Source organism: Macrobrachium nipponense, chromosome 1 (genome assembly GCF_015104395.2).
Source record: "Macrobrachium nipponense isolate FS-2020 chromosome 1, ASM1510439v2, whole genome shotgun sequence".
NCBI classification, from domain to species: domain Eukaryota; kingdom Metazoa; phylum Arthropoda; class Malacostraca; order Decapoda; family Palaemonidae; genus Macrobrachium; species Macrobrachium nipponense.
The window spans coordinates 173,759,025-173,771,423 of record NC_087200.1 but is presented as its reverse complement, the minus strand read 5'-3'; the positions used below and the strand labels follow the sequence as shown (position 1 = coordinate 173,771,423).

The 12,399-nt window shown below is 38.4% G+C and overlaps 1 protein-coding gene across 9 annotated transcripts in view; it reads right to left on the bottom strand.

The window, feature by feature from the left end:
- Nucleotides 1-12,399, bottom strand: part of LOC135219856 (titin-like) — a 242,609-nt gene that overhangs the window by 53,510 nt on the left and 176,700 nt on the right. For 2 of the 9 annotated variants that reach the window (XM_064256971.1, XM_064256974.1), the window contains exon 1: nucleotides 6,335-6,433. The exons of 2 other annotated variants lie outside the window; for them this stretch is intronic. Coding sequence is in view for 1 of the 7 variants with exons in the window: in XM_064256969.1 (XP_064113039.1) it covers nucleotides 6,361-6,448 (88 nt within the window). In the remaining 6 variants the exon portion in view is untranslated. Of the gene's footprint in view, nucleotides 1-6,334; nucleotides 6,464-12,399 lie in introns of those variants that run through there. 5 more of the 9 variants (XM_064256969.1, XM_064256970.1, XM_064256973.1 and 2 more) reach the window with 5 other exon arrangements.

The following is a 12,399-nucleotide window of genomic DNA, read 5'->3' as shown; positions in this document are numbered from 1 at the left end:
AGAAGGTTACTCAGCAGTATCCAAACTCCGTTTCTCACTAGGAATGGGGCCGCGTTGAAGGATTTTCAAATATCGAAGATAGAGAAATGTATACGAAACAATTCACCAGTGTTGGGCATGACATGGCAGAATTCTTCCTTCCAACGACACCAGACACACCAACGCAATGCGCATCGCCTTTTCTTGTCTTAATTTTATTCAGCTTCTCAATTAGTTTGAAATTGTTATCACTGTTAATATATACCAGAAAGAGGGTCCACCGTACTTGGGGGGAACACGATATTTCCGATAAGTAAAAGACCGTATCAAAACATACTCTCGAACATCAAGTGAAGCAAGGAATGGAATGATCAACCTTTCCCAAAGTGTATTGCGCAGTTCCAGAAGGCTGGAACCTTCTGGAAAAAACCCTCCCAGGGAAAACGCTTTAACTTGATGTTCAAGAGCGCGTTTTCATGTTTAATATTGTGCTTGTGGTTTGATAAGATGTTGATGAGCCTTCAATGTTTATAAAGGGACGGATGTTAGGCTTTCTGGATACCGTTAATTCACGGCTCGACAGTTTAAGTACGTTGTGACAGTTATGTGTGTGTGTATATATTATACTATATAATAAGTTGAGTTAATTTGTATTTTGGTGGGGGACTAAAACTTTTCCTACCTAAAAGTTGTCATCATTCAATTGTTTATATTACTTTTGTGCTACACTGTTACTATACTAATATTACAAACTATATTCAAGTGAAAAGGCTCTTTATAAAGATCTTCATTTAAGAGGGTATTTTGACAATTGGATGCAATACATGTATTCCTTATTTAATATCGTTTTTGGAATGAAACGAACAGCCATCAAGTATTTACATAGTTACAGCTGGAAAAATATGTAACGTTAGCAACTGAATAATCACGGCTTTAAGTAAGCGAGAGTTTTAATTATCCGGCTTTAAGTAAGCGAGAGTTTTAATTATCCAAAGTACTAATTCATTGAAGATTTATGCAAATTAAAAGTCGCAGATGCCCAGTCGGCTTCATGAATTTCGACACATCACGGCAAGCTAAGGAAATATCTGGCAACTCCAAAATAAAGTTGGTACTTTATATTGCTACTATACAATACTTTGCAATTACGCAGGTATGTTCTTGTGTGTTTACACGTTCAGTGACTCTGTTTTACAGGCAGTGTTACCAAGAGCTTCTCGTTACACGGAGATCATTACCAGCTGAGTGTGGAGTTGCCAGCATGTCTCAGACTCCGCATCTTGCCCTGAAGTGTAATGGAATTCATGAAGCCAACAGTATACCCGTATGGGTGAGGGCTATTTTCATATTTCTTAATATTGAACCTCCCATATAATACGGTACTTACCTTACAACGAATACCAATGCAACTCGCATGGAGATCGAGTTTATCTCTCTCTCTCTTATTCTTACTCTGTGATGACGCATAAAATTGTTTCAGAACTAAGGATCTACAATTTAACTATACGCATATGCTCAGAGTATGTATGTACACTTTTGTACATACTACACTCACACAAAAACACTTTTATTACAAGGCAAGCTGCAGCACTTGTCGGGGTGCAGAATACTATGAAAGAGGAATAAAAACTCAAGAAAACAAACGATAATATAAACTAATTTTGCCGTGATACTCTGTCAGCCTGTTAAAATAAAAACCATTTGGTCCAAATTAGAACTTTCAGCAGCTACTACGATTCAACTCAAGGATTAGGAGGACCATTTCGAAAACTGGTCGCTGAAATATTAAAACTGATCTCTCCTGATAGTGACCCCCCCAGGGGTTTTAACTCTGTATGTGTTATCCACTTTTGCAGCGTGTTTAGTAAACTCCCGTTGGGGATGGCCGTAAAAACACAAACAAAAGGCTATAAATATCAAAGATAATGATATCAAAGAAATTTCAGTCCTAGATAACGACCCAGGAACTTTGCTGGGGTGGGGAAAAAAAACTAGATAACACTGTGAGGTGCCGAAAATTACGGAGAAAAAGACAAAGCCAGCTGGAAATAACCAAGCTGTTTAGACTTTGGAACTAACTACGCACCCAGGAATGAGTGGTGGACGGCACAACCTGGTGATATCTGAATGCAAAGGATGACAGAGATTTATGAAACTCCTTACTAATTTGCACAATGAGCACATTGAACAATGGCACCAGCAATTAATATCAAGGGCATGGACAAGATATTTAACAACAGTTTTGGCCCAGTAATTTTTAATGCACGTCATATGCATTACACGCAAACTGTGAGTGTCCATCTTACCACAGAAGGTATCCAATCGAGTTACTTTTCCACAGCACAGCCTGGAAAAGAAGGAAGAAGAAGGAGCGAGACTTAATAATGGCAGAAGGAAAAACAGGTGCTCCTTCAAGATGTGGGATGGGGCAAAACAGGCCAAGGGGAGCCGGAGAGGTTTCTTGCTTGCAATAGGCCTCTTTAACAATCGATACCGAAGGCGACACAATAAACGTCTACATCGTCAGGACACATACCTTGGAAATGGAAGTGCAGGGTAGAAGGAAGAAGGGAAGAAGGGAAGACCAAGAAAGAGATGGCGTGATTGTGTAAGGGAAGATATGGAATTGAAAGGTATAAATGAGAACGAGGCACAAGACAGAAATCGATGGAGACGACTCATTCGTAATGGCGACCCCATATAAAAATGGGTTTAAGCTAGGAAGAAGAAGAAGATCGTCAGGACACATACCACAATTCACGGATGTTACGAGGAGTCGAGAATCTCCACTCCCCCCCAAAACCAACCCACGACAGAAGCACATCCCATATATTGCACAATAAATCCCAGGGCGATTGCGCAATCAAAACGATATTAAAAGGAAGCCCATTACTCAATAGTTTCGTCAGCAAGCAATCATCGCTCCGCCGATGCAATGGATCGAATTGACGGTCGTTAGCGTTCAATTAGCGACAGAGAAAATACTAAGGCTAATAAAACATAACCCTTTAAGATAATCGTCCACTCATATTCTCACACACTTTTTTCAGCTATAATTCAACTCTCTTCCTTTGCTATCAAAATAAATTTAATAAAAATCATCTACAAAAATGTAATTACAGCTATTTGCAACCCTGATGTCATACACTCAAACCATGGGCATGTCGCAACAAGCACTGCTTCTTAAGCAACTAGTTGTTTCAACTATTCTCAGTTCAATGTTTAATTTTGTATAACATTTTATAAATCCTCCTTTTAAAACATAAACCAAACCATTTCAAAATTATGACTAACTTCCACCTATATATACGTATATATATCGAGCTACAATGTCCTTTAATATCTAATTCGCTCTACCTGGGAATTAATATATTTTCATATATGCTTAACCGAAGGGGAATTTATTTCCGATAATAGACTTGCCTGGACCGGGGCGCGAACCCACGGAGCCTTTCAAATCCTCTTGCGGTGGTGTGGTAGGTAAAAGCTTCACTGACGTTCCTGGATTTGAAAGGATCCATGGGTTCGCGCCCCAGTCCAGGCAAGTCTATTATCGGAAAAAAATTCCCCTTCGGTTAAGCATATATGAAAATATATTAATTCCGAGGTAGAGCGAATTAGATATTAAAGGACATTGTAGCTCGATATATGTATATGAATCACGGAAATGTGATATGACTTATATATACGTATATGTATAATATATATACATAATACATACATATATAATATCCGGTAGTTAAGTACTTATGGCAATCAATTCTGGTGACAGAAAACCATGGATCAAGTCCTAAGTAAGAATGAGACTATATAAACCAGTCCAGCTGAAACCTATTAAGGCAGAGAATTGTGCACCTGTCATTCGCGATGGTCGATTGTAGTGGATAACGACCAAGACGAAGATGGGCACCATCAGAGAACTTGCTGAGAAATGAGAAGACAAGAAATTCTGGAGTCACACCTTCCAAGGCAAAGGCTTTCCAGTTATAGAAAATTATGTACTACACATAGTACAATGTACTTTAATATTTTGTGACAAACTCGTTTCAATACGGACATGGCTCATTAAGAGTTTTACTAAAACAAAACCGGCAGACTTCGATATTGGTCCGAAGCTCTTAGATTACCCAATCACATCAGAAATTTCTCCTCACACAAGTACTCTTCTCCCGCCATAAACACCAACCAGACTCGGTAACCAATCCACCTGCGCGTTCCCCAACTCACCTACCCACACCTTTTCTAACAACCCCCCACAGCCCCCACAAACCCCTCGTCCGCCTTATCAGGACAGCCAATCTCTATCACATCACTGCCTTCGTCACACACTCGTTCTACAGTGGTGGCAGTTAGTTCCGATTACTATTAAATTTGACTAAGAAAAACAAGCTTCTAGTCTTGACACCCCTCTCTCTCATACAAAGAACGCAAAGAACCTTCTAGTGCAACGCTTGAGAGAGAGAGAGAGAGAGAGAGAGAGAGAGAGAGACGAGAGAGAGATGAAGAGAGAGAGAGAGAGAGAGAGAGAGAGAGAGAGAGAGAGAGAGCACCCTAAAGAATGTTAGGGACAAAACGAGCCAAGGAGGGCTATGCGCGGGCTAGACGTCGAACTCCTCCTGAATGAATGCATAAAACGCACGACCCCAGACACCTCCTCCCTTTTCAGCGAAGGGAAACGTTAAAATAATATCCAGAAACCTAATTTTGTCAGCATATATAAAAAACATAGATAAAATCACCTGATTGGGACCTCACCAAAACTAGGATATTGCCTCTGTGACCTTAAGTCACTTTAAAAAACAACGACATTCCTCTCAAGAACGCTGTTATTTACAAAAACACCCTGCAGGGAACATCAACAGGCATATAAAAAGGGCCGACGAAACATGACATGATTGGAACGGAGCAAACGTGTCTATGGTAGACAACATTTTCGAGCAAAAAGTGGATAAGCATATGCAAGAAAGGAAAAGGAAAGCATAAAAATAGGGTATAGAAAACATCCAATAATCACTAAAGCATCCAGTTACTTTGGAGATGATGATAATGACGATACGGATGATGATGATGATGACACGGAAAGCGGAGAATATAAATCGTCTTTTTAAACTAGGCTGAATGAAAGACTTCCCCTACTTGAGCAACAAGTGTGCGCGCGCCCGCGGGCCACCGAGCCATCTAGCTACAACTGCCTCCACTTGCTATACCCATTATATAATGTTTCAAGGCCAAGGAGCCTGAGTAGGTGGCTGAATTCATGAATGCCCAAAACACATAAATACTTATATTCAATTCTTGTGTTAATTATTTACCATTAAGTTGAAAAGTCAAAACAGAAGCTTTAGATGGCTGCAATATAAGTCAGGCTAGTATACAGTCCTTGTTGACAATCAAAACGAAACTAATAATTCGTCTAGTCTGACAATCTCATCCTTTATCATAAGGGTTATGCAATCCGGTTCCTTTCTCCCTCACTCGTTGAGGAGTTAATGCAACACCGTACTCAACACCCTAGGGCCCCTTCCCCTAATAGAGACAATAAACTTCGCATGAATATCGCTCCAGGCTATGAGAAAGAGAGAGAGAGAGAGAGAGAGAGAGAGAGAGAGACAGAGAGAGAGAATACAGCTCAGGGTTAGGAGCGAGATAGAGTGAGACTGCCCATCATCCCCATCAACCATTCCAACCAATCTGAAATCATTTCATCACTAACGCACGTAGTGAAACCATAGTACGACATAGGGGTCCCTTATGTGGGTCGGCTTGTTTCAGCGAACTAAAGGGAACGTAATGAGTCCGTAACAAAATAATTTGAAAATAACCTGAAAGAGAGGCTTACAATTAATCAAATCGAAATCAGAAAACGATTAAAACTCAATTCAATATGCATATCTTATCATCTTATCTACGAGGCTGATTTCCACTTGGGGTAGAACTTTCATATCTAAAGTAGTATCACCATTGGCATGAAACAACACTACCTTATCACCTATTATATCAGGTACATGGGGCGAACTGTTTACAAACTGTCAACTAGTCTGTCAAATCTAAGATGTGCCCAGGCAGTTCGGCCCTGCTCTTCGAGCATTACAAATGTTTTTCCCTCACTAATCCATTGGTATTTCATTTCGGGCGACATCTTGCAACTTTCTCATCCATGTGCGGAGAGCAACTGACCTCTCCTTGATAGCGACTGGGTCAACACGTTCAGTCAGGGCCTGCTTATGTAATCCACCAATTATTTCATAAGAAAACTCTACACCATCGCACAGCCACTAAATTCCTTAGAGCGCAGGTATCCAGGGAAATGACGACATATATTCACAGGTTTATGAGAGAAGTTGGCAACACCCACTTCACATCCTTCCACACACCACCTACAGCAACAGCAGCAACGCGTACGACTGAGTGGCTGGCGGACGGCTGGCTTGCTGCACACTCGACGCTTCACTGGACGGGACGAGCCCATAACCTCTTTCTCTCCCAAGAAAGAGAGAGTTTACAATCGTCAATTATTTTTTCTTGCTTAACTTGACCATTAAGCCGGACTGCAATATCAGCGTCCATCAAAAAATATCATTCGGGAATTAAGAAAATAACGGAGTACGATAATGAATCGGAAACAATTACGTTCTTTACTACCATCAACTTGGAAAAATAATTCCTTACAAAGCAACTCGCAAGGACGAGAGACGGAGAGCGCATGCATTTGGGCAGAATGGAAACTGCATTTACCCTTGCACCAAAGTCGAACTAAAGTCAACAGAATGTCCACAAGTGACTGACCCTGACCACGGGAAACAGCTTTGGAAAGATGGCCGGGGGGGGGGAGGAAATTCATACTCCCAACCAACGTGGAGGACTTTATTTGGAATCTCCGGGACGGGAGCTTGAGTTTTACATTTTCTAAAAAAACAAATCTAAACACTGCTACTACCTAAACCATTTCGAAGCGCCTCAGTGGCGTGGCTGGTTTGGTGTTTGCTTCTCACCTCGGTGATCGCGGGTTCGATTCCCGGCCATTCCATTAAAGAGTGAGAGATGTGTATTTCTGGTGATAGAAATTCACTCTCGACGTGGTTCGGAAGTCACGTAAAGCCGTTGGTCCCGTTGCTGAATAACCACTGGTTCCATGCAACGTAAAACCACCATACAAACAAACAATAAACCATTTCGAGCAATGTTTACTTTACGCAGGGGAAAAAAATCCAATGCAGCATTACCTCAAATTACGATGGTCCATTTACTGCACGTAACTATTACAAACCACCCGTCTTGGAGAGCAGTTCGGACTACTACGATTTCATATGGGATTACTTTTACCAATGTCTGGAAGAGTAACGATTACATATATAATGTTCATCAAGATTTCACAATCTAGAAATGTTGCCATGAGCTATGTTCCAAAGTGATGTACAGTATTATATACCTTGTACTTACGTAAAATATTTAATCTACACTCACAGGGATATTAATAACTACAATTTACAGTAATAACAAAGCTAGAAACTGGAGCATTGCATAGTTATAATTACTAAACACCTGAAAGACAAGAAGGGCAAGATATCAAGACAAGGCGACCTACAGGTACGTACAGCAAATACTAGAAAACCAAACCAACCACAAGTACGTTACAAGTCTGTGAGTACAATACGTCTGAAATCAGGGAAGAAACCGGCGCGCGCGCACACTAACACACACACACACACATATATATATATATATATATATATATATATATATATATATATATATATATATATATATATATATATATATATATATATATATATATATATATATGGCTACGTGACGTATAGATTCTTCGTGAGGAATCGACAACTCCTGTCTCCTGAGAAATTCGTCACCAAAGTACGTCGACCTGGGGCCTCCGATTCTCCTAGTCTCTGCAAGAGTCCAGTAGTTGCTTATCACTTGCTCGAACCCTTAAAGAACACATGGGGTTTGTGAGGTTATGTCCAAGCCATCTGTCTGCCTTGTCAACAATCTCTACACTTGGAGAAAATTGTACTTATGGTATAATTTCCAACTCCGTCCTGCCACCAAATTCAAGAGCACATCTACTGGATATCATAGTTCCTCGATATAAGAAAGATCCTACCTGATCAACCCTGTCTCAACTTAATCCCTTTGTGTATAGTCTACCCTTATTACCTCTTTCTTTTTTTTACGTCCCAATTCTCTGGATAAAAGATGCATTTTAATACGCATTTTTTTTTTGCAAACCTTGCGTTGTTCCGCTGATTAAAACTACATCATCTATGTATTTTGTAGATTGGTCAAGGTTCTGTCGTTTACCAATCTAATCCTATCTTCCTCATCAAACTGACCTTTTTCATTGCAAAATCTATATTATATATACACACATAATATATATATATATATATATATATATATATATATATATATATATATAATATATATATATATATATATATATATATATATATATATATATATATATATAAAGGCAGTTATTTGTATTAAGGAAGGCTTCCAGAGTTGGATTGTGGGTGGGAGAGTTGTTGAAGGGAAAGTTGACTTTGCTTCTGAAAGGGTTTTTTTATTCTTTTTCTTGCAGGTATTGTTAATGAGGTGGCCCAAATAATGTTATTTTTCTGCACAGGGAGTTCATATTTGAATGTGACAGTGATCGATGTTCTTTAGCTAAGCTACCTTTAATCACAGAACATTTACACACACACACACACACACACACACACACACAATATATACTATATATATATATATATATTATATATATATATATATATATTGAATGTCTTGACTACACTTAGCTAAGCTATCTTTATTAACAGAAACAGAACATACACTTAAATACATACACACACAACACACACACACACACACACACACACACATATAATATATATATATATATAATATATATAATATATATATATATATATACACAACATATATATATATATATATTATATATAATATATATTGTGTGTGTGTGTGTGTGTGTATGTTAATGTTCTGTTCTGTAATAAAGATAGCTTAGCTAAGTGTAGTCAAGACATCAATCACTGTCGCATTCAAATATGAACCCCTTTTGCAGAAAAGTAGAATAAATTAGGCCACTTCATTAAAAAAAAATTCCTGTAAATAAAGAAAAAAACCCTTTCAGTAGCAAAGTCAACCTTCCGATCAACAACTCTCCCACCCACAACCCAACTCTGGAAGTTTCCTTGATACAAAAACCTGCCTTTCTGTTCCCAAACCTCTTCTTCCTTTACCTTCCTCCAATTTATTCGCCTCCATTCGTTTCTCATGACAACACCAACTAGAAACTCGTCCCTCCTTTCACCAGAGTCATCTGCTTATCTCTGAATTGATAATCTTCTCAACCATTTATCTTGTGCATTAACATCACTCTTTTTTTTTCCGCATTCAACATCCAAACTATTTCTGAAGAGAATTAAGTTAATCCATTCATGCATTCCAACTTTTGCACTAGCAAACCTACCACGCCTCATCTTTATCAATATCATTAGTCTAACCAATGCTGCTACGTATATGCAAACATAAAGCACTTTTGTTTACTGAGCAACATTTGACTTACAAAAAATTCCGATTTCACTTCAACCATTTTACTCTGATTTTGTCATCATTTTGCACTTCCTAAACAGACGGGTGTATGATACAAGGACTTTGTCTGGAACTCCAAGGGGTAGTGTGCTCTTTGTCCACTGCTATTTTTGGCATAGATAAATGATCTGATTGTTGGCCAGGAAAACAAGCTCGTTCAGTATGCTGAAGTTGCAGCACTTTTAGGCGCAGTTAAGTCTCCACGTTTGAGAAGTGAAGTTTCCCATTCTCAATCGTGACATAGACCAGATTAACGAATGGTGAAGTCGGTGGGGTATTACGCAGACCCCCAGTAAAACGAAAACATTACTGATTAGTTTACACCGAAGAGATTCTCCACACCATCCTCCTCTTCAAGTGGACTGTATTCTGCTGATTTAATGAAGCTTTAACTATTCTAAGTGTACCTTTTGATTCACATCTTACTTTCGAGAAACACTTTACGAAAGTACTTGCCAGAAACTGCTGCATGAAGTTGGGTATCGTACTAAGGACTCATATATTTTTCACCGGGATGAAAACAAAATGCAAGATGTTCTGGTAATTTGTCGTTCCTTTGCTAGGGTACTGCTTTCATAACTTCTATTTTAACAGATATATTTAACTTTATTTGTATGGTGCTTTTACGTTGCATGGAACCAGTGGTTATTCAGCAACGGGACCAACGGCTTTACGTGACTTCCGAACCATGTCGAGAGTGAACTTCTATGATATATTTAACGTTCACAATTGATCTCAGATCCCCTTTTTTCGGCCGAGAACAATTGGATTTGCTGAACGGCAGCACCAACATGCAGTAAATGTTTAGCCTCGCTGTCGAAATTCTGTTCCAGAGGTCCCTTATTCCTCACACCGTTGGTCTGTGGAACAGTGTACCTGAGGATGTTGTGCAATTAGAACTTCTAAAGTTATTAACTTTTATTAAGTGATCTCTTGTTTCTTATTAACTTTTATTAAGAGATCTCTTGTTTCTTATTAACTTTTATTAAGTGATCTCTTGTTTCTGCGTTTCCCATTACATTCTGTTACTTATTTCTAATGGAATGGAGTGGAATACTAGGACACATTGTTTGCAAAAAGGTGTGCAAAGTTTGCAAACAATGTTTCCTGTCCCGACCTCAGTTGTCATCAGGATGCTTGTCGGTGCAGTGGAATCTGTATTCTACGTGGCAGTTTGAATGCACTCGAGGAGGGATAAGACAAAGACAGAGAGATCGGTGTGGAAGTTTTTAGAAAAAAGGAGTGCCACACACACATGCACATGTGCACAATACACAAACATATGCACATCTACATATGTAAATATGAATATGTACATATGTATATGCACATACCTGTGTGTAAATGTTTAAGTAAGTGTATATAAATGTATGTATTTAGATATATGTATATAAATATGTGTATATATATTTATATAAACACTTATTTATACTACATATATACACGACTTATATATACTACATATATACACGTATAAATACATACATATATATAAACATACATACATTATACATGTGTATATATACATATACACAGAGAAACACTAGCTGTTTTCCATTCTGGATGATAAATAAATACAAGGTAAAAAGTGTTTGCAAACAGTTTGCAAACTTGTTTCCAAACAATGTTTCCTAGTGTGGCTAGGCCTTAATGAATTTGGTGTGAGATGTTTGTCAACGAATTTCGGAACTAAATAAATAAAATAACAATTATTTGAAAAATATGGTAAAATTTGATATTTGGCAGAAAACTGATATTTTCCATAAAAAAAAACTATAACTTTGAATTTAGGATATGCATATAACCTTTTGTGTATAAAAAGTAAAAATTAAAAAATATACATAAAAATGGTGATAAATCACAAATACAAGTATATACATACGTACTATACTTGGCAACGTACCAAGAGCTCGAATATCAAATTTCATTATAGAGGTTGTCTCTAGGAATTCCACACTGTTGTTAACATCTACACCAGGACCAAGCAGTGCTGCTATATCCCTGCCCACTAACCCCTGTCTTTGCCGTGCTGCAGCAAACCTACGGTAATGCAATAATGTGTTCTACAGTAAGAGGAGAGTCACACTGTATACAGACTGGTGCAGTTTCCCCACCTAAAAGGAATCTGTGGATCAATTGAGCATGGCCAATTTTCAGACATTATACAATTTCTACCCTACAGCTTGAATTTCAAGTCTATAGGTGGGTTTGTTCCATAGGGTTCATCTTCTGAATTAATAATAATAAAAATAGAAAATTTGAAAATCATCCAGTGTTTTATATCTTTATTAGTTTGAACTTTCAGGAAGAGGAATAAATGCAAAACTTGGTACTACTGTAATAACAAGTTCTCATCAGGTTTGCTGAAATCAACCAGTCGAGTTTCCAGTGGACGAGTAATGACACCAAAGCTCTTTACTGGTCATTCTTAGGACCTCCCCTGGTGAATGTTAAGGCTCACAGTAAAAACCTTTGTCAGATGTTTAACTATACTTGCAGTCATTATTTTGTTTGTTTGTCTGTAAGGTGTTTTTACGTTGCATGGAACCAGTGGTTATTCAGCAACGGGACCAACGCCTTTACTTGACTTCCGAACCACGTCGAGATGGAACTTGTATCACCAGAAATGCAAATCTCTCACACCTCAATGGAATGCCCGAGAATCGAACTCATGCCCACCGAGGTGGTAAACCAACACCATACCGACCACGCCACCGAGGCGCTTGCAATCATTATACAACTGCAACTCGTAATTATGTTTTGGAGAAATAACGAGGGAAATGT